Raw genomic sequence first — 26,833 nt, forward strand, 5'->3', positions numbered from 1 at the left:
GTTAGAACAAATCTGAACTTTTTATCATTTTTTGAGAATACAAAAAAAATCATAGGAAGGGAGACAAGGTTAGGCAATTGATGAAGGGTTTACAAGGCTGGGAGATAAATGAAGACCTACAAATAGAAGCAGTGTTTTGTTTTGAAAGTCATAGCAAAAATTTTACACATTAATGTATACTTGATTACAATTAATATGAGTAGGTACCTTTCATTGTTCTGCCCAGAAGTGATGAGGTTTCCAATGGAAGAGACAATTTTTCTCATACTCCTTCTAGGCTACCCAAAGCTGTTTGCAGTGATATCAAGCTTTCTAGAAGCTCAAGGCAAGTCAGTCAGCATTTATTGTGTTTATTATGTACCAGGCATTGGGCTAACAGCCAGAAATACAAAAACAGCCCTTGCCCTCAAGGAACTCAATCTAATGGAGGAGACGATATGCAATCAACTGTGTATATACAAGATAACTTGGTCATCTTTGTCTGAGACAGCAAAGCCAGGGGAGAACTAAGTCCCCAGTTAAAGTGCATGTGGTGGCAGTGGGTCTCTCCTATTATGGCTTCCTTAGGTCAGCAGGTGTCACCCAGGCATTGGCACATGCCCAGGACTTCATTCCCAGATGGAAAAAAGCACCCTGCCCCACACATACCACCTAGACTGGGCTAAGCTTGAGCCATGTCCCCTTTGCATGTTGTTCTTTTCCCCCCTCCCCAAGAGGAGGAGACAGACCCCGTAGCTCTAACAGTGTGGCTATTGGAATGGGATTTCTTCTTTTTATTCATACAATCAGTTATCAGTTTTGGATGGGGAAGATTGCAAACATTTTTGGAATCCATGGAAAATGCAAAAACAAAAACAAACTCATTTTAGCTGACAGCTTTAACCTTCTCTCACTGTTCTTGGCACAAAGCACAAGTTTAATAAATGTTTTTTTCTCAACTCATTCATTCATTTTCACCAAATGAAACAAGGAGCACCACTGGTTCTAGGTTTCATGTCTTTTTCTTGCTCTTTCCTGCCATCCAGTAGATTTTGTTCACACGCAATTGAATAAAAACATAGACAGGTGGCAAAAGAAAAGAGGAGAAATGAAGGATTTAGTTAATTAGCCCTGGAATAATTGAAAGTTCAGACTCCAAGGCATGTGGGTATAGGCAAGAATTCTTAGAGGTTTTCTGGGTGACTCTTTTGGGGAAAAGGGCATGAATAAGAAAGATCTGAAAAAAACTTATCAAATCAGCACACAAAGGGAAGCTGCTGGCTAGAAACAGAAGGATAATTAAAGCCCACTGCTTTTTTTTTTTTTACTTTCACTTTGTCCCAATTAAGGGGGAGGTGGTGCCAAGTGGTGCTCAGCAGACTCCACAGTCTGAAACTCAAGTACCGTCAACAGCATCGGAAACCCTGGATCCCTTGTTTTATCCTAGTTGGTATAAGGCCCCCAAACGTCAAGGCACCAACCCAACTTCCACCCAAATGAGTGAAGGTTCGGGTCAAGTAGGGCCTTCGGTTTCTATGGATGCCACTGGGCAGAAGGCAGAAGAGGCAGAAACCACCACAGCACCCAATGAGAGGAAAGTACTGAGTGGTAAGGAAGCTAGTACCACTGAAGCTACTTCTCAGGTCAGTGTCCATCTTCATTGTGTCCGAGTGCTTTTATGCATCCATTACTCCAGCTCCCAGCAGAATATGATAGGACAAGCCAAAGGCTTCCAAAATGGAGCAACAACAAATAAAGTTCATTGCAAAGTTTCATTTTGAAAGTATTTTTCATTCTGACCTGGCCACCTTACACCTGGCTTCCCAGGGGGAATGTCTGAAGAATCAAACTCACTGACCGCCCATTAGGTCTGCAGTGAAGAGCTGCCTTGTCCCTAGTGATTGGTTGGTTTTCCAAGTTGCCCATGTGGAATGGCCACTTGTCCTTGCATGGCCTTTGCCGTGTCTTCCCAGAGCTTTTTAAGCTTAACCACTGGCTTTTGTTCTTTCATAGCAAGGCCCAAGAAAGCATGATTAATTGGAATTTAATTCTGCACTGGAAATAACTCTTCTGATTCATGACTTTTGGTAGTGTTTCAGCTATCCTAGACAAAGATAGCTTCAACTTAATTATACCTGTGCTTTCCTGGCCATAGATTCCTGGTAGGAGCTGAAAATGAGGTTCCAGTATATACTCTACCCCAGTTTCTCAAAGAGATACTCCATGGTCCCAAACCATTATATCTGAAAATTTCATTTTTGTATAATGAGTGTTTGAAGCCCGTCATGGGGTAGATGTTTGCATGGGTATGGTGTTTCATAGAAGATACCTACACATCTTCTTCTGTGGTAAGAATGCTGATGGAGATTTGACACTCATAGGCATTCTTGCACTGGTGTGTGAATTTGGGTGTTGCATGGATAAAGGAAAGGTTTGACAAAGAAATGGTATTTCAGCCCATGCTTCTGGGCCATGAAAAACAGATGAAATCACTTCCAAATGTCGAGAATTGCTTTAACTGTAGTCTTTGAGGCATATTCCAGGCTGGGTGAGGTAAGCTACTAAGAGTTTTAAGAGGAGAATGACTGTTGGAAAATGTAAAATATAAACTGCTATATTAAAAGTCAAAAAGTCAAAATAATTTTAAGAGAAAAATAATTAGTCCATGTTTGCTATGTGTCTTTTTTGGTTTGGGGGTTTGGTTTTTTTTGGTTTCGAAAAATTCCCATGGTGGTTGTACATAAAACATGAGAGCAAGCTCTTGCTCATTTTGGTAAATTCAAAGAGTGATAAAAAGTAAAAGAAAGTTGGGAAAGAAGGAGCCATTTTCTGAAGGAAACAGAGGAATTCACAATATTGAAGGCAAAGTAGTTAATAAATCCTTATTAATTAAAGGCAAAAAGTTGGTTCTAAATAAAAATGAAAGCACAATTTCTAGACTAGGTGTTCTTAACCTTGGGTCTGTGAACTTGCTTAACATATTTTTTTGTAAAAATATTTTAAAAATTATATTTCAATGTCATTCATTTCCTTTGTAATCTCACGTAATTTATTTTATTTATAAAAACGTTGTTCTGAGAAGGGATCCCTAGGCTTCACCAGACCCCCAAAGGGGGCCATGGTACTAAAAAGGTTAAAAATTCTCACTCCAGACAATGTTGAAAACTGAAGTTATTTCTGAGCCTAACAGTGAAGCATTCTTCTTATTTCCTCACAGGAGTTAGCATTCTGCCTATCACTTTTGGCTTTTGTTATCATACTTCACTGCATCTGGAGTCAGATTCATACTTGATTTTTACCTTGATGGGTAGGACATATTTTATTTATCATTGACTAACATTATTAGTATTTCCATCCATAATGTTCCCCTTCTGGATACTCATAGGTGTGTTTCACCCCATGCCTGGAATCTGAATTGTCTTAAGAGAATCATGCTGTCAGATCATATTTGCTGCCTAAATCTCGCTGTTGCTCAAGCTCCTCCATCCTCTTCTCGAAGGAAAAGTACCCCATTATCTAATCTTGCATGGTGGAAACCTCTTTTCTGTCTGGGAAAGGGGGAGATCTGACTCAGAACAGTGACTCGATGGGTAATTATTCAGCGATCCAGTATGAGTTAGCCTAACCAAATGATGCCTTTAGGAAGCCTGGCTCTACGTAGAGTAGGTTCATGAGGTGTGACAGAGTACTCCCTGCCCTCAAGGATCAGCTTTTGTAATGATGATGGATTTTTCCTAATTACAGTATAGATTTTCCTTGATTAAATTTGAAGGGTTTATCTCCCCTATCCCACCATTGCCCTGAGAAGGCTCTGCACAACAGTGATACCATAAATTTGTATTTGAGAAGAGGAGCCTACCTCCCATCCACATATCACCTGGATGTATCTGGGCCAGTTGGCAACAGAAAGCCTACCTCTGGAGAAGTACCTCAACACTCATGATTATGGACAAAGGATCAAAAAAGAAAACAAAAGGAGATGGGTTGTTGAATTAGTGACTATTTACCAGCCAAAGGAAACTAGGAGGAAAACCAAGGAATCAGAAATGGCTCTTAAATACTGTTTGGAAAATTATTTTCTAGCTTTGATAACTAAGCCTTTAAAAGAATTCAGTTATGAAGGTTTGTTTTGGTACTGGTATCTTTCTTTTTTAACAGCTCTTTAAGATGATTGTTATCATAATAATAAATAATGTTTTAAAAATCTAAGCCTGACAGCCTTATAAGTAACTGACCTACCAAGCCTGCTTCTTAGCTCCATAGACCTGTGTCTCCAAAGGGCTTCAGGGTCACTGGCAACATGCAACTCCAGCTATTTCTGGTTCATTGACTTTTCCTTTGGTTGACATTTAGCTGATCTGGAAGTTCCCCATCACACAATTCAATTTCTTTCATCTCATTAGTTTTCAGTTGTCTGCCTTCCAATGGCAGTGGCTGCCTGTCAGCTACCTTTCACTCTTGGATCCATCAAACTGTGAGGGATGGTGGGATGGGGGAGATGGCGTCTCCCTTTCCTCCTAGAGAGGAAATGAAGTGGTCCATGTTGTCCTTAATCTTCTTGACTCTCCTTCTTAGCAGTTCTTCAGATCTGGGATGTAGTGACTTGTTTGCTATCTCTTCTTAATGATAATTATAACTAGTATTCATGTAGCACTTTAAGGTTTACAAAGTGCTTTACAAATATTCTCATTTGATCTTCACCACAACTCTAGGAAGTAGGTGCTATTTTTCACTCATTTTACAGAAGAGGCAGACATAGGTTAAGTGACTTACCCAGAGTTACACAACTAGTAAATACCTGAAGCCAGATTTGAATTCAGGTCTTCCTGATTTCAAGTCTTGTGCTCTTTTGTACTACCTTGCTGCCTCCTTTTCTAACCATTCATGAAAAAGAAGAGAATGGGAACCTACATTGACTGTGAGCTTAGTGGGGGCTAATAAGGAGGAAGAAAGGATTAATACAGAATTATTACTATTACAACACAGCCTACTTATGGATCTGAATGATTGACTAAGAGTTCAGCCTGTGTTCTGAGTGTCAAAGGAGTTGGCACCACCATCACCTTTGCCAAATGTGTCTGAGGCTGCAGAGGGAATGTCAAGCTTTGTGGCTGCCCATCCATTTGTCCCATTTTATATATGCTAAAATTCATATGTTTGTTCACTGGAGTCGGGTTGGAGAACTGAAGGAGAGAGAAGACGGGAAAATGCGTGTTCATTATAGCTGAAAACCTAGTAATGTTCACATTCAGGAAAGAGCTTTTTTGGGGAAGGAGTATGGACAGCTGGGGGGGGGGGGTAGAAAAAGCATAAGTGCTAATGATAAAGTGATTAGGAACAATTTTTCACTGCCCCAGATCCATGAAACCAAAATAAATCAGTGTTAAGCAGTTACTCAACCAGTACGGAAAATTCAGGCAGGCATCAGTTTTTAGAGTATTGACCATCTGTCAGCTAGCTTGATGGTTGAGGCATCTCAGATTCAATGGGAGTTATCACTCCATCTGATGCATCAGATCCTGAAACCTCTATATTTATTTCTGGCCAGGACCTGATAAGCTCCTAGGTACCTCAGAATTCAACACTAGACTATTCCCTTAATTTGAAGCCTGGAAGGTGACCCCCTAATTCCATATATGTTGAATTAAATTGAACTTAAGAATTAGAGACAAAATTTGAATGGAATTGAACTTGAGAATTAAAGACAAAATTTGCATTTATTTCTTTAGTGGACCTGCCTGCTTCTCCTTCTTTGCCTCTTCACTCTTCTCCTTCTCTTTGTCCAGTTAGCATATTTCCTAACGTGTTCTAATATGTCAGATTTCTTTTGCCTTATCTTCCTTGTTTGTGTCCTCTCGTGCAACTGAGTGATATCTCTCCCTTAGCTAAGAGCCTCAGCATCTGCTGCAAAGTTATTCAGTGACTCATTTCAACTGAAGTCCCTTATCTGCCAGCCTCTCAGAAAATCAGAACTTTCCCCCCTCAGTTATTTCCTCATATTCATTTACTTGATGAAATCCCATCATGGTTTTCCTACATCCAAATGCTGGCCTTTCAAATGCTGTCTCTGTATAAGAGCTACAAAAATCACCTGCCTCTCTGATTCCTTTGTGTAGAAAACCAGATAAAAAGATTGATTTGAGTCTAGTGAGTTCACAACTGATGAGGAAAAAAAAACTAAACCAAACCCCTGGCTTCTCTACTGTAAGTGAAATGTGCTTGTATTTTACCAAAGGCACATTAATATTTAGCTTCCTCTCTTCCAGAAAAGAACTATCTCACAGGAAAGTTTGAATTCAGTTATCTTTTAAAACTCAGGGCATATTGGAATGAACAATTATTGACCACTTGTCTTCCATACATATTCTGAAATTTGTTCCTTTGAGTTTCTGAAACTGCCTGATCTCAATTTACTCACATTTAAAATGAAAGGTATAGATTAGAATCTAGTCTTAATAAAATAAATTAATAAAAAAAATCTGTTCTGTGAAGTTTGGATTCAATCAAAGGGCTGCACCTGAGGACTTAGAGGACCACATGTCACCTTGAGACTCCTCAACCCTGGACTAGATGGTCTCCAAGCTTCCTTCCAATTTGAACAGGTTGTGATTCTATGAATTTGCATGATAGGTCCACCCATACAGGTTCATAGCTGGGTGGTATATACCCTACCCCTCCCTCCTGTCCCCTACGACAATGTGGAAGGAGGGCAAAGGGTCTGTTACTTGACTTCCATCTTTGATAAGGGAGTATTTAACACATGAACCCTTAGAGAGTTGACCTTGAAATTTCCACTCACCTAGGTAATATCAATTGTTTGCTCTGCCAGTTGAAAGAGATTTGGGTGGAAATAACATTTGATCAATTTTATGTACTTATTGATTTAAAAAACAAACAAACCTGAAATGTTACATCCTTTCCTAGAACAGACATAAAAGTGGTGGAGTTAAAAGCATGTTAGAGTTGGGAGTAGGAGGAAGGGAGGAGATGTCAAAGGACCCTTGCTAAAACAGACAAAAGAAACTCAACCAAGACCATGCGTGAAAGACTCACATTTGCTGCCCTTAAAAAGCGAAGTCTTTGAGGCTACATTTTCAAACTGACTCTATGACGCTGGGCAAATCACTTAATCCCTCAGTCCTCCAGGCAACTGTCTAAGACTATTTTTGCAGAGCAGGTGCTGAGTTGTACTGATAGAGGGAATTCCTCATTGGGAGCTCCCTAATACCAGAGCAATCACAGGTTCAGTCATTAACCCTATCCCCATGCCTCTAGTTTATTGAATTCCCCTGAGAGGTCTAGGTTTCTTAGAGGGCAGCCCTATAATTTTCCACCGCCATTTTATCCAATTTTAAAACTACTACCAACTAACTTTTTATGGTCCTTTCACTTGTGTCTAAACTTCAAATTACTCTGTTTTCTCTTTTTGCTTCTTGAACTCCTGGAGAAGCCAATGAACAATGTGTGATGCCTAGAGACTATTTGGGCTTTTCAATGTGATCTTTAGAGGATTTTACACTTTTCCAGAGATGGAAAGAAGCAGCAGTGGCCTTCTGCTCCCTTGAAAATGCTTATTGACATTGGAGATCTTAGCCCTGCTTAATGGATCCTCATAATGGATCAGTGGATCATTGACTTCTTGAGCTCTAAGGGAGTGTAGCAAGCATGAGATCAAGAACATTGGCCTCTAGTCCTTCTTCTGCCATTAACTTGTCAAATGACTTTGGGAAGATAACCTAGCCCTCCCTGGGTTTCATTTTCCTCATCTGAAAAATGAAGGGGTTGTATTAGATCATAGAATTTTAGAGCTGAAAGGAACTTGGTGGATTTAGCCCCCTTATTATTTTACAGATAAGAGAACTTCAGCTCTAGGAGGTAAGGTGACTTTTCAAAGGTCACACAGTAGAATGGCAGCTGAGCTCTTATGGAAGCACAGCAAATGTTTCCACAGAGATTCCTTCCCATTCATGGCAGCTGCAGGGTTAATCCAGCAGCTGTTCTGGCCAAATCCCCAGGGCTTCAAGGTAGAGATGGTTTCTTCCCAGTGCAGCTATCACCAAGAAGTGAAGATGTGCCATTTAAAGATTATTTTTGGAAAGATAGCTGGACCCACTGAAAGCTCTGGTCCCAACCGTTTCTATCAGTTGACAGCTTGATCATCATCAGCAAAGCATCGAGTGACCAAGTTAACATATTTCACTGGAAACTGGATTCTGCAGAAACAAGAACAGAAATCCCTCAATATTATAGGAACTCTTAGTTTTAGGAATTCTGTGTTTGTATTGTGTATCACATATTTAAGCTAAAAGTGGTTAAAAATAGAATTGTATCCAAATTATACCTACAGTAATAGATGGGCAACATTTGTAGAGACAAAAAAAAATAATGTCTGATTTTTGTCTGGTTTTATTTTATTTTGGAAGATTTATGGATTAGATCTTGTTTAAAGGTACTAAGACTTTAACTTGGTTAAAGGTGCTAATGACACTTTCTCTGTGGAACAAAGAAGACATTTTGTCATCTTCAAGTGTGTTTCTCATCTTAAGTCTCTTAACTAGAGGTCTGTTTTCTAAGCATTTCCTAACTGCTTCATAGACATTTGTCTAGTCTTGATATTTACAAAGCATCTAACATCACAGTTATCCTCCACATACATATTTAGACAAGGGTCCTATTTTAGGCTGATAGAAGGCCAATTTGGAAAAAAATAAAATCCTCCCACCTTAGCTCAGTTACAATCTCCATAATGGCCTTAACCTGAATTCCATTAAAGATATTTTTTATTAGAGTGTCCTCATCACCAGTTACAAAATTAACTTTTATTGTAGTAAGCAATTCAATCAATAACTATTGAATATTTATTCAATTCATTGATGAGTATAGTGACTTTTCACTTTTCATTGGTGACTTAATGGAAGATTAGTGCCCATCTCTTGTTTTCTCTATGTGTCTGCCATTTGTATAGTTGTAGTGTTGGAAGAATTCCCATGAGGCTGTCTCAATCAGTTCAGTGGGCATTATGAAGCACTTATTATATGCCAGGCACTGGGCTAAATGATAGAGACCTCAAAAAAGGCAAAAATATGGTTCCTGCACTCAAGGAGCTCACATTGTAATGGAGGATGCAATGTTTTAAAAATTACACACATAGGATATACACAGTATAAATGGAAGATAATTTCAGAGGAAAGGGAGAATCTTGGAAGGGCCAGGTAAGGTCTTCTATAGAAGGTGGGAGATGGGTTGAGTTTTGAAGGAAGCCAAGAGGTGGAGGTGAGGAGAAAGAGCTATCCAGGAATGAGAGATAACCAGTACAATGGCATGGAGTGAAGAGAATAGCATGGCATCATGTGTCAGAAATCACATGGAGGCCACTGTCACTCCACTAATGTAGGGGTCCCCATTGATTGACTACTTGGTATAGGGAAAGATACGCTGATTTCTGTAAATGTAAATATCTTGAAGGCAGACTTATTTTGTTTTTCTCTTTATATCCATATTAGCTCATAGGAAGGAAGGAACACAATGAGTTTATGTGAAATGTTCTAAAGACCATGCAGGAAACCTTCATGTTTCTACTTCCCTTAGCTCCCAAGACTCCCTGAAGCTGAAACAACAATGGAGAGGAATCTAAGGGTCATGTTGATTATACCTTCTGTCTGTGTCACCTCTGTGTCCCTTAACTAGACATGGTTGTAGGTCAAAGGGAATCCTGTGGTCCAGAAATTGACTGAAGAGGTTTTCCACGTCAGCTGATCCCATGATACAGTAAGAGATCGCTGGTTTTGGATTTAAGACAATCTGAATTTAAATCCCAGCTTTACTATTTACTAGTTATATGGCCTTCGACAAGTCAGTTAAATTCTGCAGATCTCATCAGGAAATTGGACAAGTTTGCCCATATAGTTCCCTGTCAGATCTAAAACTATTTGGGATCCCTGGTTTGGGGGTTTGACGTAGTTCAGTTGTTTTGTGAATGGATATCTCCACGAGTTTCTATCAGTTTGATTTTTCTTATCCTTGTACCTTGATTCATCTCCATTTTGTACCTAGTTTTTATTGAACTGATCTTATGCCCTGTTTGGACAAGATCTTAATCTGAACAAGTTTCTGTTAGCCCAGTCTGTTGAAGAGACCAGTAGCTTCCTTCACTTCATATCACAGACAAGGATGTGAGGCAGAGCAAGCAACTTTCCTATCTTAGGTTCAACTAGGTACCAGTTATCTACAGGACATTTGCCACAGATAGAACATTTGTGTGAACCCAAAGGTTTGCAATTTAGGTTCATTGCTTCCAAGTGGGAAGGAAATATGTACTGACTGTTGACTCAAAGTTGCTGGAAAACCAAGAATGGTAGGCATTAACAATCTATATGCCTAAGAAAGTGATTCCATATACCATCTTTGGTATATATATATGTGTATATATGTGTGTACATATATATATATATATATATATATATATATATATATATATATATATATATATATATATATCACCTAAATTGGCCAACTTCTGTTCTGTCAAATTTTGCTTGGTGAGTTTCTAATGGATTAACAGGTCATGTATAGTTAAAAAAATAATTTTGCACATAGATATTTTAGTGGATCTATGACTTTATCTATGTGGGCATTTCCCACACCCATCCCCCACCAATGGAGCTCTCAACCTATCTGTGCCCTCTCAAACCTTTGTAATTCTTGTTCATGTCTTTCCATAAATCTCTAAAGAGGATTGATCCAACATACCTGAGCCCTCCCTTTAGGTTTCTAGGGCTTTAAATATTTCATGGATTCCAGTATGATTCTGACTGACTGTGCTTCTGTTATCCCTTTCTTCCTCCATATGACCAATTCACCTCTTTTTCCAGTAGAATGTATCCTTGATCCTGTCTTTACACCACTTTTTGTTTGCAAGTCATCCTTGTTAATATGCTGCAGCATGCTTATATCTACTATGTGTCTTTCCATTATTCTTTAGGTCACTTGCCATTTGGATTCCTTTGAGAACTAATAGAAATTCTTGGAGAGCGTCATTGAGGAGAATATTGGTGTTAAAAAAATGGGTGCTTTCAGAAAAGCATCAGAAGTCTCGTATGAATTGATACAGTGAAGTCAGCAGAACCAGGAAAAAAATATACATAGTAACTATAACAATGGAAATGGAAAGAACAAAAAATCCCACTTGAATACTATATAATTATAATGATGAAGCTTGGTCATGGAGAAGAAATGAGAATTACACTGCCCTCCCTTCCTTGGCATGTAGGGCACTATAGATGCTGTCAGATTTGGTTTGTGTGTTGCTTAGTTTTGCTGAATTGCTTCTTTCCCTTTTACTTTTTTATTCTTTCTTTTAAGAGTTGACTTATTTAGTAGGGGAACACGGAAGGATTATTCAGAGACAAAAGTGATATAAAAACAAAAGCTATCAGTTAAAATACATGAAAGATATAGAATGGATGACTTTAAAAGGAGGACTTTATCAGATAAAAATAAAAAGATATCAAAGCCCTAATAGGAACCAGGCTTTTGGAACTAGGCTTCTTTCCTCATTCATAACAGATAAGTTTTTGACCTTAAGTAAGATCTTATGAAATCTCCCTTACTACTTGCCTTCATTCCCCTACTCATTTAATCTTTGTCAAAGGACTGTTTTTCATTTATAGAGCTGATAAACAGAGCAGTCCAAAAGAACTTCAACCCGTCATAGAAGGCAGTCAAATGATCTTTCCCCCAGGTGTTACATGTAGAGACTAAAACCATTTTCATGCAAATAGGTTTTGGGACTGAAACATCCTTCCCTGTTTCATGATCAAACACAAACTCCAGGTGCCACTAGAGACCTGGAGGTGAGAGATGTCAAAAGCTGGAGATGTGGCCACTCAGTTTTCCTGAGCCAGTTTAATTTCAGAAGTTATTATGGAGCTTAAAAAAAAATAAGAAAGGGAACAAAGAGAGTGGCATTATTTGTTGTGCATGATTTCCCATGAGTATGAATGCTTCCTATGTTCTTTGAAACACTACATTTAATTTTCCAAAACAAATAGAAATGAATGAGAATTAAACTGTGTTCTCTCAATTTAATTGAGGGATTCAGGATGTCAAATTATTTTCAAACATAAATCTCGACCAGAGAGAGAGAGGGAGGGATGGAGGTAGAGAGAGAGAGAGAGAGAGAGAGAGAGAGAGAGAGGGCACATTGTGTTTCACAAATTAAGTCTACCAAGCTTACAAATCATTGCCTCCTTTTTGCTGGGAGATGGGACTGTGGTGGAATTCTATTATGACAAAAATAGAGGGACAGCAGATGAGTGCTCGACTGGCTTGCCACGTTCTCTGTTTCATATTTAACAGAACAGGAAGTAGCGACTGGTAAGGGTGGAAAAAGGCAAGAATCTTTGTATTTTACCTCACAGTTTTCCCAAACAATGTGCAAGACCAGGTTAACTCTAAATGGGAAAAAGTAATGAGGTCACCACAGCTAATGCGATTCATTGTATCTTAAGGCTCCATGGCTTTTGCTGCTTTCTCCCTCTGGGGAAGTCATATTCTAATAGATGTTGATTCTTGAGTTTCACTAGGAAGCCAAAAAAACCAATGATAAGTGTCACAGGAGACTGTGGGTCACAAGGTCAGCCAGGAGCCTAAATAAATACTGTAATAATAGGAAAGGAAAGTGTAGATAGCCACTTAAGGAGGGAGGAAATGATTTAGTCCTATAGGAATGTCATACAGTTCTGAATTAATTTCCCCTGACAAATTATATCTCCCATACCAGAACCATAAAACAGAGATATTTGCAGTATTGAAATTAAATAACTAATGTTATTCTTGCTTCCCACATTTCCAAATTTTTTATTAGTCTGCTTTTAACCTGTGTGATTTATTAGAGGTAGGCATGCCACAGACATTACTGTTGGATTTCATGAATTCCGGTAATTGAGGAGTTATTTGGTTGAGGCAGCAAAGTGGCTCAGTAGATAGAGAGCTGAGCGTGGAGTCAGGAGGACCTGAGTTCAAATCTTGCCTCAGGTACTTACTAGCTGTGTGACTCAGGGAAAATCAGTGAATTTCTGTCTGCCTCAGTTTCCTTAGCTGTAAAATGGGAATCATAATAATAGCATCTACCTACCAGGGATATTTGTAAAGGCCTGATGATATATTTGTAAAGCACATAGTATTATGTGTTGTGTTCATACAGCTTAAAAATAACTAAGATGGAGTCTAAAAAAAGGGGGGGAATGTATGCACTGACTTCACCTGTCGTGATTGGATTGTAGTAAAATCCTAATGCCTCCAAGAATCCAGTTGATCTAAACACCTGGTCCAATCTTAGAAGCCTTGAAACATCATATCTCAGCCTCGAGCAATCTGTGGACTGTCGCACTGTAGGAATTTGTCTGCCTGTGATGGATTGGCCTATATATGATTCTGCTTCTGAGACTGAGGACTTTTTGCTTGTCTTCCCTTTTGACATTTTTCTTTTGTGTTCTCTGTCTACTTTTGGGGAGGAGGAGGAATATCATTTCTTGCTTTGGTGCTTCCATCTTAAAGGGAAGGGGTTGCCTTGGTTTCCCAGAATTATAGTTTATATTTTCTCTTCAAATTCATAATGGTCACACATTATTGTTTAGAATAGTGGGGGTCAGTCACAAATCTGGGCAAGGGATAGGTCTATGCCCAGGCCTACCATTAGGATTTAGACTTCTAGCCTATACTCACGCATGTTCCATAGGATGACTACCATTCTAGTAGAAAAATTGGTTAGTGGGGCAGTGGGTAGAGTGCTTAGCCTGGAGTCCAGAACACTTAATTTTTATGAGTTTAATTCTGGCCTTATTAGCTGTGTGACCCTGGCCAAGTCACTTAATCCTATTTGCCTCAGTTTCTCATCTGTAAAATGAGATGGAGAAGAGAATGGCAAAGCACTCCAGTATTTTTACCAAGAAAACCCCAAAAGGGGTCGTGAAGAGTTAGATATGACTAAACAAACAACAACAAAAGTAGAGCTTTTGGGGGGATCATATATAAAGGGGCATACCATGGGCAATGACCACATTTTATCCCCCCAGGGCAAAACAGTGTTGAATCTCCATCCACCCATTTCCACTGGCCCCCATGCTTACTAATACCAGCTCTGATGACTTCATCTCAAAGGGGTGGCCATTATATACCATTTGGGAGAAGTAGTGCAAAATGCTTTCCTGATATCGCCTACTCAAGCCTTATCATTACTGAAAGCAATGGTGGGAGAGCAGTAGTGTCAAACTCAAATAGAAAGGAATACCTGAGGGCCACACATTGACTTAGAAAAACCACAAATTAACATTATCTATGTTGCCTTGTATTATTTATTTATTTTTGTTAGGCATTCCCCAATTACATTTTAATTTGGTTTGGGATATACCAGGCAGTAAACCTGACACATTTGGCAAAAAAAAAAAACAAAACGAGAGAGAGAGAGGGAGAGAGAGAGAGAGAGAGGGAGAGAGAGAGAGAGAGAGAGAGAGAGAGAGAGAGAGAGAGAGAGAGAGAATTAGATTTGGGGATATCACACCTGAACTGAAATCTAGATCCTGCTATTGGTGATGACACCGCAAATAACATTTAGGAAATCAGTTCATCTCTCTGGGCTTTACTTTCCTCATCTACATGTGGCATAGAGCTGCATGGCCAGGGTAACACAGCTGGTAAGTGACAAAGAGGGATTTGAACCCCAGCTTTTTTAAAATTTCAATTCAGAGCTCTATCCACTACTCGCTGCAACCTCAAGCCCTAGATTTGGTGTCGGAAAACTTGACTTCAAGTCCAGGCTGTTATTTCCTAGCTGTGTGACTTTGGGGAAGTTGCTTCCCATTTATGGGCCTCATATTCTTATCTGAAAAAAAGAAAGGATTAGATTTTATAACTTCTTTACATTAAAAAGAAAGATTTCCTTTCTTTTTCTTTACTTTTTCCAGATACATCCTTCTTCTTTCCCTAGACAGAGGGCCATCCTTTGTAACAAAGAATAAGAAAGACAGAAAGAAAGGAGGGAAGGAAGGAAGGAAGAGAGAAAGAAAAGAAGGAAGGAAGGAAAGGAAAGGAAAGAAGAAAATGAAAGAAAGAGAGAACGAGAGAGAGAAAGAAGGAAAGAAAGAAAGGAAGGAAGAAAGAAAGGGAAGGAAGGAAGGAAGGAAGGAAGGAAGGAAGGAAGGAAGGAAGGAAGAAGGAAGGAAGGAAGGAAGAGAGAGGGAGAAAGAAAGAAAGAAGGAAAGAAAGAAAGAAAGAAAGAAAGAAAGAAAAAGAAAGAAAGGAAGGAAGAACATGAGGATAGGGGTTGAGGAAAAAGATAGTGCAACAAAATTAATTAACAGAGGCCCTGATGACATGCAAGGTCACTTCCTTCCTGGACATTTAATGATTTTACAAGAAATAGTATCCTCTTCATATAATTGGCTTATCAGTAAACCATTTCCCTTCTGGGGCTTGTTAGGTAAATGGCTGTGTTGATTTGTTTTTCTCCATTCACAGGACCTAACATTTTCACAGTTGGATGTCCCATTCCTAACATACTTCAGTTACTCAGCCATCATGCCAGAGCTGGTTCCTGGATAACAAACATGGCCATCAGAACTCTCTGGTACTCTTGCCAGGGCCCAGCTCCTCCACTTGGAGATGAGTCACAGGCTGCCTCTCATTCACTGAGTTACCCACTGTGCTCTCCGGTTGCATTTTTCTCTCTGGTCTGGAATTCGTGATCCAGTGCTCAAGAATGTTAAGTAGGGGACCAGGCTGCTGACCAGTCTTTCTGTCTTTCTTACAAGGACTCTAAAAATGTCCAAAGCATTCCTATTTGCACCTGTTTTCAGCATTTGTTTTTATGTGTGATAGTGTAATACAAAAGAAGGAGTCTCAGGAGGTCTGGGTCCTGGGCTTGGCTCTACCATGCCACTAATTTTGCTTAGTTTTCCATGAGTGATTTTATCACTCTAGGCCTCAGTTTCTTTATTTGTAAAGTAAGGAGGATAAACTAAGTCATCTCCAAGGTTTATGCTGATTATGAAAACTTCCATTTCCAAGATTCAGCTTAAAAAGACAGTGGGCAATACTGTCACTAACAGTGGATTTATCCATTTCAGCCCAACCAGGTTTCACTGTTGTTCATTCATTTCAGTCATATCTGAATCCTTGTGACCCCATTTGAGGTTTTCTTGCCATTTCCTTTTCCAACTCATTTTATAGGTGAGGAACTGAGGCAAACAGGATTAACTGACTTTTTCAAGGTCACACAGCTGGTAAGTCTAAAGTCATATTTGAACTCATGAAGATGAGTCTTCCTGTTTCCAAGCCCACTGCTCTGTCCACTGTGCCCCTTAGCTGTCCCCCAGTTTCATTATCCATGAGGAAAATGTTTTATTTAGCTGAGTTACATAGACTCATCATCCACCCTGAATTCCCAAATACTGTCTGGAAAAGAGTGCCAGTTTTACAAGTCATAGCAATCGGATCAGTCAAACAAACATATTTAAGTTCCTACTATATGTTTCTGACACAGTAATCACTGTTTTGGGAGAAATATCTCCTCTTTGAGCTTGTATGATAGGTTACTGCTGCTGAATAAATCTATCACAATACAGAAATTCCAGAGGTAAAAGCCTAGGTTTTATTATTCTCAAGCACAAGTTCAGGAGGTAGAAAAATAATCCTCAACAGAAATTGAAATTTCTGATAAGTCACAGAAGAAATTATATCCAAGAAACAGTGAAATATTTTTTAACATATAACTATAGGCCATATAGGTCACATAGGCCTAGTCAAACAGCTTGATTATCTCAGGCTTCCTTCAACCAAAATTGAATAAAGTTAAACAGAATCATGATTTCATGTATTCCCTAAGGAAACAGATCTAGTTAAACATACTCTCTAGGTAAATTAAGCCAGGTTACAGATTATACTATACTTAGAGTGTTCACAATAGACAGATTGAGAAGAGATTTACATGCCACAAAGGTAACCAGAAGTCTTGGAGCCAAGAGAACCTTTTCACAAATAGTGAGCTAAATCACCTTGGGAAGCTCAAAACTCTCCTTTGCCTTCTTATCCGAGGAATGGCTCCAGAGACTAAGTGAGGCTAGTGACTTTGCATAGTCCTTCCTCACTTAAATCAATTCACTTGCATCTCATGGCATCACCTCTCTGATGTCATGGTCCTCTTTGAGAACGAAAGGCAAACACCAGCAACAGTCTGAGGAAGGTAAAAAAGTCTTCACTTAATATTATCAGTCCTTGAGTCAGGTTTTGATCAGATGAGGCCAAATGTTAGTATTAACAGGAAACAGGCTTCAGTAAGCCAAAATGAAGGAATAACATAATAAAACTGAATAAAAGGAAATTCTTTTAAAATTCCCATCATATCACCTTAGTTCAGGTTTTCATCACCTTTTGTATAGATGACTACAGCAGTTTCCTAATCAGTCTGACTGCCTCAAGTCTCTCTTTGTCACACAAGAGACCACCTCCCATTTCTGTGTCTTTGAACTGGTTGTTCCCCATGCCTGGAATGCAATTAATTCTTCCTTTCCCTCTTCATGTACTATCTTCTGCATGAAGGCTTTTCTGATTCCCCCCAAATATTAGTACCCTCCCTCCCAACTACTTTGTAATAACTCCTACCATAAATACATAAATGTTTATTAATTTTATGCTTATTCAGTCTTTTATTTTTATATGTACCTTATCCCTGTAAGCAGAGATTGCTTCATTTTTCTAATTTTTGTACTCTCGTACCTATGGAAATGATTGGCACATAAAAGTTGCTTAATGAATATTTGCTGGTTGGCTGATTGATTGATTGATTGATTGAAAGATTGCCAGTCACTGAGGACGAGGTGCTGGGCACAAAAACAAAGCTGACCAGTCACTGCTCTCCAGAAACTCGAATTCTAGCCAAGGAAATGACATGTACACATACACACACACACACACGGCAGCTAGGTGCAGCAGTGCCAGCCTGGCTTCAGGAAAGCCTGAGTACAGATCTGGCTTCACACTCTTACTACCTGTGTGTGACCCTGGAAAAGTCACTTCACCTCTGTTTGCCTCGGTTTTCTCAAGTATAAAACAGGGATAGTAATAGTACCTACCTCCCAGGGTTGTGAGGATTGAGTGAGATAATAATTGTAAAGCGCTTAGCATAGCACCTGGCAAATAGTAAATATATTATTTGTATTACTCATTGTTATATTTATTACTTAATATTTTAATATAGATAAAAATAGAGAGGAAATATGAGACAAATCTTGTTATTTCTACCTTTATAACATCTCAGTCCCTTTCCCTCAACTTCCACATCTGCTACTGTGCATAGTTCAGGCTTTCATCACCCATAGTTTAGATCAGGGGTGGGGAACCTGGGGCTTTAAGGTCACATGTGATCCTCTGGTTCATTGGATTTGGCCTTTTGACTGAGTCCAAGTTTTACAGAACATATCTTTTTTTATTAAGGAGATTTGCTCTGTGAAGTTTAAATTCGAAAGTCCGTACTTGAGGACCTAGGGGGTCATATGTGGCCTTGAGGTCACAGGTTCCCCACCCGTGGCCTAGATTATTGCAGTAGGCTCCTAGCTGGTACCCCTGCCTCATGCCTCTTCTCTCTATAATCTGTCCTTGGAGAGATAACAAACTGGCTCCCCTCAGACGCAAATCTGACCATGTCACTCTTCTGTTAGTGGTTGATGACCTAGTACCTATAAGATCAAGCAAATGATAACATCTCTCTTTTGGCATTTAAAGCTCATCAACCCAGGCTGAATCCTATTTTTCATCCTTGCTGCATTGCTGTCATTCTCACTCCCGGTGGTCCAGCCTCACCTGCCTTCACGCTGTTCTTTTTAGATGGCATTCCATGTGTCTGCACTGGCTGCCCTTCGAGCATGGAAGGCAATTCTTTGTTTCCTCTTTCTGTCAGAATCCCTAGTTTCCTTTGAGGTTCAGTTTAAGCACCTCCTGCTACAGGAAGATCTTCCTAATGCCCCCAGCTGCCAATACCTTCTCCTTAAAATCACCTTGTACCTGCTTAGCATGTATCTCATATACACCTTGATATGTGCATGTTATCTCCCCTGGAAAGATTGTAATTTCTTTGGAAGCAGGAACTGCTTTTGTTTTTGTACCTCTAATACCTAACGTAGCACCTGCTGAGTACTATGCACTCAGTAATTGTTGCTTGGTTGATTGAAGGCCATTCAGCAGTAGGTTGCTACCAATAACTGGAGGGATCAGGAGAGGTTTAGTTTAGGAGGCGATGCTTGTAATGAAGAAGGTTAGGGATTCTAAGAAGCAGAGAGGAGGAGAGACTGTACTCCAGGTGTGGGTGTTCTGGGTGGGGAGAAGGATGGGCGGGGATGGAGGAGTGGCATGGACCTGTGCAAAGGCATTGGAACAGGAGGTAGATAGACTGTCATGTGAGGGACAACAAGTAGGCCAGTTTGGCTGGACCATACAATACTTAAAGGGGAGTAACATCAAGTGTGGTCTAGTGCCAAGTGTTGGAGGCTTCTAAAGCAAGTAGTCTTTATTGGATCGCAGAGAAAATAGGGAGCCACAGAAACTTACTGAGCAGAAGTGTGACATAGCCCTGTTTGCCTCAGTTTCCTCCTATGTAAAATGAGCCAGAGGAGGAAATGGAAAATCATTTCAGTGTCTTTGCCAAGAAAACCCCAAATGGGGTCACAAAAAAGAGCCGGACATGACTGAAAAATGACTCAACAGCAACAAAGTGATATATAGATGCTAGCTATTATTATTAACAACAATAATAAAATAAATGTGGGGTTAATTTTGAATTAGAGGTACTAGGAAAAAGGAGGAATTGGGAAAGACCTCATGTAGGAGAGGACTTGAGGGGAATGAGAAATTCTAAGAGTTGGAAGAGTACATTCTGGACATGGGAGATACCCTGTTCAGTGGTACCAACATGGGGAGATGGATTGTCATGTCTGTGCAACAGCAAGAAAGCCAGTCTGGTAGGATCGAAGAGCATATTAACTGAGAGAAAAATATAATGAGAAAGCAAAAGTAGGGGGAAGCTAGGTTGTGAAGGGCTTTGAATGTCAAGCAGAGTTTGTATTTGATCCTGGAGGTAACAGTGGAGTTCATTGAGCAAACTAGGCCAATGGGAGAATAATGTTTCTTGGCCAAAGCAACCCATCAGTATCAGCTATTCAAACATGTAGGGATTGGGTTCCGCATCTGTGAATCATCTGTACAGATGGAATATTTTGGAAAACTTGGAAAATAATAGCTTAATATACCAATCCTCCCAGATGATATAGTTGTATTTTATTAGAGGCCTTTAGTGCCTTTATTTAAGGCCTAAAGCCTGGGATTTCATTGGTAAAGGGAATTCCTGGGTGAGGAGATTTTCTCTCATTAATGTTGTTTGTCTTTCATTCTCAAAGAGGACCATGATATCAGGGAAGGGTGATCCTTACTCAGGGTCACATAGCTATTAAGGGTCAGAGAAGGGATTTCAACCTAGGTTTTTCTGACTTCAACATCAGTTTTCTATACACTATCCTATGCTGTCTGTAACCTTAATCTAAAGAGGTGATTAATGGCAGAATTTCAGGTACAATGTCAGCACAAATCTAACCCGACTTCTTGCAGTCTTTGTATGAGTACAGCATGGCTCATTTTCAGGCTTATCTTAGAGACAGAATGTCAGTGTTGATGCTAATTGAGCCATCAGGTCAGTTAAGCTCCCTCCGAGCTTTACTCAGTAAGATAAAGAGAAATTATAGGTAAAATAAAGGGAATTTATTCATGTCCTCTATGGGACCACCAAACAACTAACCAGTATTCATTGGAAAATGAATCATCATTCTCTAGCACAATCTTCTGTGATAGGAATATTTTAATTGACTTGAGGATATTTTAGGAAAATATTAGGAATATTTTAGTTGATAAAAAAAAATGCAAAAGTCAGATACTGGAAATGAATCTCAAGTGTGATTTGACCATTGCCATACCAGGATTTCATAATCACAAGTGGGTCAAGCTGTTGTCTTTCCAAGGGGCTAATGCTTCAATATATTACTTAATCTTAGGTTGGCTTTCCCCCCCCCCTTTTTTTTTTTAATAAACCACCACTAATTCATAGGATTATAGATTTAGATTCGGGAGGGGCTTTAGACATCATCTTGTCTAACCCTTTCACCACAGAGATGAGAAACTGAATCCCAAAGAGATTAATCGACTTGCCTAAGGTCATGTAAGTAGTAAGTAACAGAACAGGAATTTGAACAGAGGACTTCTGGCTTCAAATTCACTATTATTTCTAATTCTATTTTTACATGTTGATGTCCATTTAATATGATGCCTTCCTATTGAATGCCAGTCTGTCTTACTTCAAGGATCCATGATTTTAACAGTGTGGGTATATTCTGCCATAGCCTTAATAGGATGCTTCCTGAATGACTGTAGCTTAAAAGTTCATCCCTGGGTCATTGCATGATGAACCTCTAGCCTTAGCAAAGCAGGTCCTCAAATGACACTAGGCCTGGACATGGAACCTTTCCAGTTTAATAGTCTCTTTCAGCACATCTTTCTTCTGCCAACCTACTCTTTGACATCCTGGAGCCATCTCCATACCATGATGAAGAGTCATTGAAGGGTGTTAATGGAGGGTTGGTCTTTCTGGTCCAACTAAATGGCAGTAACAACAGCTAATTATTATTTAATAGATTATTATTAATGCTTATTATTATTTAATGGATTGATTGTGCTTTAAGGTTTAGGAAGCACTTTATATAAATTATCCTTGCTCTAACTAGCCTACATCTAAAGTATTGTGTTCAGTGTCAGAAAACACATTTTAGGAAGAACATTGATAAGCTGGAGAATGTTCAGAGGAGTACCCTCCTCTGAAGGGTACCAGAGTGTCAGGTATCAGTACCAGGATGATAAAGGGCCTTGAGGCAGTTTTATGAGGGTCAGTTGAAGGAGCTTGGGATGCTTAACCTGGAGGAAAGATGACTCAGGAAGGAAACGATACTGTGGATGCCTTCAAGTATTTAATAGATCATCATGTGAAATAATAGAAGCTAGGTGGCACAATGGATAGAGTGCTAGGCCTAATTAGGAAGACTGACTTCAAATCTGGCCACGGAAACTTACCAGCTCTGTGATCCTGGGCAAGTCGCATAACCTTATTTGCCTCACTTTCCTTATTTATAAAATGAGCTGGGGAAGGAAATGGCAAACCATGCCAGTATCTTTGCCAAGAAAAACCCAAATGGAGTCACAGAGGTGGGCATGACAGAAGAATGACTAAACAACAACAAATATATATGAAAAGTGGCCCAGAGTGGCAGCCCTGGAAATTGAAGATATTAGCCTTCCCTGTCTTCAGGAATGTGGCTTGACTAACACATTCAGTCCTGTGTATTCAGTGAATCATTTAGGGCTGACTGCCTTATAAGGAAAATAGGCAGCGCTAGTGCTACAATGAAGGATTAAAGAAACCTTCATTCCTTCCTCCCCCAAAAAGATACTAAAAATCTAAAACACTGTTATCTCCTTGGGTATAATTTCCATCCTAGTTTACATTTTTGAGAGGAAAATATGTTTGAAGGCAAAATCCTTTTCTAGGGTTCTCCCTGTCAAAAGAGGAAAATATCTTCTCAATGTGGGCAGTTCTTGTGATATTGAACTGAGAAAACTTTTCCTTGAAAGCTTCTGGACAATTGAAGGCAACCTGCTCTGCCATTTTTCTGTACTCCATAATGAAGTCATATATCAATAATTTGTTATAGGCAAGATACTGTGCTGTGTGCTGAGTATAGATAACAGAGAGGGAACAGGACACGGTACCTACCCTCAAGGAGCTTATGATCCAATTAAGGGCATTTTATAATACATGGCAAATTGTAAGAATCAAAAATGGGAGATTTAAATAAAATTCCATAGGAAATCTGAGGAGGAAGAAAACATTACTAGTTGGTGGTAAGGGGTAGGGAATAAGCTAGGTCTTTAAGGAAGGGAATAAGGGTTTCTATGGTATCAGCTATGTGCCAAGCACTGTACTAAGTGCTTTTGTTCCTTACAAAAATTTTCTCATTTTGATCCTTACAACAGCCCTGTAAGGAAGGTGTTGTTACTATCCCAATTTTACAGTTGAGGAAATTGAGGCAATTTGCCGAGAATCACGCAGGTAATAAGTGTCTGAGGCCTGATTTCAACTCAGGTGTTCCTGACTCCAGGTGCCACACTCTATCCACTATGCCTCCTAGATGCCTGGGAGGAAGGAATTTCATTAAGAAGAGAATAGTTGTGGGGATGATGTAAACACAAGCAGGAAAATAAGAGAGTTTAAGATGAAAATGGAGGTAGGTGAATAAACCAGTTTAAGTGGAATGTAGAGTATGTGAAAAGGAATACTAAGAAACAGTACAAAGGCAAGTGTAGAGAGGTTTTATCCATTGTTTGGGAAGTAGTGGGGAGCCACTGCAGAGTGTTAACTACAGTAACAAAATCAGAATAGTGTGCATTGATTATGTGGGCAGCGGTGTAAAGGATGGATTAGAGAGGAAACGGCTTGGATCCTGGAAGACCATCAAGGAGGTTGTTACAAAGGACTGGGCAAGACCCAAAACAGCAAGCTTATTTCTCCACTGTGGGTCAAGTGCTGTGCTAGGCACTAGAGAAGATCCACAGAAAAATAAGGCATGTTCCTGCCACCAAGAGGATTACAGTTATAATTTAGTAAAGGATGCAAGTTGTTGCATACATGTATGGGACCCCATTTGAAGTTTTCTTAGCAAAGACACTGGAATGTTTTGCCATTTGCTTCTCCAGCTCATTTTACAGATGAGGAAACTGAGACAAACAGAGTTAAGTGACTTGCCCAGGGTCACACAGCTAGCAAATGTCAGAGGCCAGATTTGAACTCAGGAAGATGAGCCTTCCTGACTCCAAGGCTGGAACTCTATCCACTTCCCCATCTAGCAGCCCAAAGGAGGTAATAAGAGAACACAAATAACTATCAAGAAACTAAATCATGGTAAGAACTGAGGAAAGAGGAAAGTAAGTATTTGGAGAATTCCCAGGAAGGAAAGATCATTTCTGATTGAAGGATTAGGAAAAGCTTCATGGAAAGAATAGTATTGGAGCTGGGTCCTAAAAGCTGAGTAGGATTTACTGTTGATCACTTTTTTTTCTTAAACCACTGCTGCTTTCCTAGATCCTCTTTTGATCCACATACATATGACCCCCGTCCCAAAGACCATTGGTATGGGACAGTCTCCTTATTGGTGAAAATGAAGGTCCTGCCCTATATGAGGATGTGAGGACGGGGCAGAGTTGGCAAGAGGCTAGAGCTCCACTTCTCAGCCAGTCCCCTTTTGGGACTCTCCAAGTGAGAGTTCCCTTTGAGTACCTCCCCAAGCTCTCCCCTCCTCCTTCAGGACTCTTCAGAGACCATCATTTTGGGGGACTCATTAAGTTTCGAGTCTTGTTAAAGTGTGGAGTAGTTTTGGATGCTCCTTACTTCTGACTTCAAGAGAGAAAATGGAAGAGGCCAACTCCACTTCAGGATGCTGAAGAAAAAGACTCTGGGAAGACATGAGAGGAGCTGGCAGTATCCATCATGTCCCTATCTAATTTGTTACTCTAGAGACTTTGGGAAGTTTTCCTTTGGGTGAGATCTTGGACACTTTCTTGATTGAACTGAGTTGGCTCACTACCAATGGAAGAGCTTCTTCACTCTGTACATATTCTCCTATGTATACCTTCTCTGATTTCTGTTTTTCTGTGATTTGGATAAATGGCTTTCTTTGCTATTTGCTATGTGTGTTCTTTATGGAACTGGTATTAGGTGGGAAAGAGGTCAAACCTTGACATAAAGCTTGGAGTCCCCCTTCCCTCCGGGAATTGCAGGTAGTTCAAAAGTTAGATGGAACCCAATTATATCCCTTAGGTAAATAATATTTAGGGGAACATATAAATTATACTTCTAGCCCAGTTACCCCCCTTCTCTGAGGACAGCAGAGAGTGAATTCTGACCTCAATTTCCTGTTTCCCCTCCTAGCAAGAATGAAAGTCTCCCTTGGAGAAGGGTATGGGGAGAAGAAGCTAGAGATGTCTCTTCTGCTTCTCTCCCAGCCATGCCCAACAGTCCTTGCAATATGTGGGCTTATCTACACACGTTGGGCCCACTACTATCACACTCATTTATGACATTTGAGTTTTGCCTCTTTCCCAAAGCTTGTACCTTATTTCCAGAAATGGGGTTCGATATATTCCCAGAAGAAACCTTTGGATTTAAGTTCTGAGATTGAAAATGAGTATCTGATTCTCAGGTCAAGTTTTTATTTTCAGTTTAGTTTTTAAAGAGCCAATGAATTCATAGAGAGTAAAATCACCATCAGGTCTCAAGTCATGGGCAACAGTCTGAAGAAAGTTTGACAATATTTGTGTCCAGTAATATAAAAACATGGGGGCTACTCAAGAACCCGGTACAGGGTGATGAATGTACCAGACTTGCTGCACTAGCTTTCAGGGAATAAAAAACTTTCATTCGTCACTTTTCCCATTATCTTCCTCCTTATAACCAATCTCAATTAAGTCCATGTAATATTATATGTATTTTACTGAAATAGCAAGGTTCATTTGCAATATACAAATTACCTCTATGAAGAAGGAAACTTCCAGAGAACAGCAGAGACAGGAGGGAGTGCAAGGTAGTGGGGAAAAGAGAAGTGAAACGGGGTTGAAAAGCGGCATGGATAATTAATACCTGAAAAGGAAAAAGAGTTGCTTATTGATGGCAGAGACTGTCTCATTTTTACATTTGCATCCATGACACCTCGCATAATACCTGGCACATAGTAGGTATTTAATAAATGCTTGTTGATTGGTTGAAGCACTTGAAAGTGGCATTTGACATTATAATGAGTGACTGAATGCTGCGTTCAAACTTATGTTGTTACAAGACAAACAAGAGAGCTGTGTGGTGCACCTAAGCGTCCTAAACACACTCCTTGTAAGGTAATGTCGGTTTCTAAATGGTATGCGACACGTGGTTATGTGGAAGAAAAGATAAATGACCTATTTCTCTGTTGGTATGCTTTGGACCTTGAGAAAATCACATGGACAAAGAGAATACATTCCCTCTCTCTTCACTGTCTGGTACTGTATCAAAATAGATCACATTTATCAATTTACTTAAGGCTTAATGGTGATACATCATAGAATTATATGGTTACTGTTGCTACCTGTTATATAGAATCTTTACTGAGGAGGGCTTTACAACCCTCTTCCCTTTGCCTTCCATCCTCCTTCCTCCTTTCCTTCCACCAGTTTCCTCTTTCCTTTTACCTCTTCTTCCTTTCCTCCTTTTCTTTCATCCTTTCTCTCTTTCTCTCAGCCCTCCTCCTTCCCTTCCACTGCTCCCCAACCCCAACTTACACCAAAGTATAAAATTCAGAAATAACCAATATCTGATACCCACTGTTCACTTTTTCCTTGGTTCCCAGAAAAAAACTGTACAACAATAGGCACCCTCAGTAGCATATATAATAATCAGCGCTCCATATTCATCTTCCTGGAGTTTGCAACAGGCTCAGCTCCTCAACTTAACAGGATTAGGAAAATCCAAAAGCATTTTGCAAATAGCCAACAACAAGGACAGGGGGGAAAAGGCATTTCTTGGTATGTGAGAGATGCACCATAAACACTGAATTAAATTTTAAAAAAGAAAACAAAGGTAGAATAACTTTTGGTGAGGTTTCACAAAGGCTCTTGTGTCTGACTTGATTTGCATTGTAAAAAGGAAAGAAGTAATATTTTATGACCCTCCATAAATCAGTAC

General features: G+C 39.6%; 1 protein-coding gene across 5 annotated transcripts in view; it reads left to right on the top strand.

Annotated features, from left to right (window-relative positions):
* The window catches only part of TRIM55 (tripartite motif containing 55), an 83,069-nt gene that overhangs the window by 50,922 nt on the left and 5,314 nt on the right, over nt 1-26,833 (top strand). For 2 of the 5 annotated variants that reach the window (XM_072604717.1, XM_072604712.1), the window contains one exon: nt 1,329-10,389. The exons of 1 other annotated variant lie outside the window; for it this stretch is intronic. In XM_072604717.1, coding sequence (XP_072460818.1) covers nt 1,329-1,760 — 432 coding nt within the window. In that variant the 3' untranslated portion in view covers nt 1,761-10,389. Of the gene's footprint in view, nt 1-1,328; nt 10,390-26,833 lie in introns of those variants that run through there. 2 more of the 5 variants (XM_072604715.1, XM_072604713.1) reach the window with 2 other exon arrangements.

Source organism: Notamacropus eugenii, chromosome 4 (genome assembly GCF_028372415.1).
Source record: "Notamacropus eugenii isolate mMacEug1 chromosome 4, mMacEug1.pri_v2, whole genome shotgun sequence".
Lineage (NCBI taxonomy): Eukaryota > Metazoa > Chordata > Mammalia > Diprotodontia > Macropodidae > Notamacropus > Notamacropus eugenii.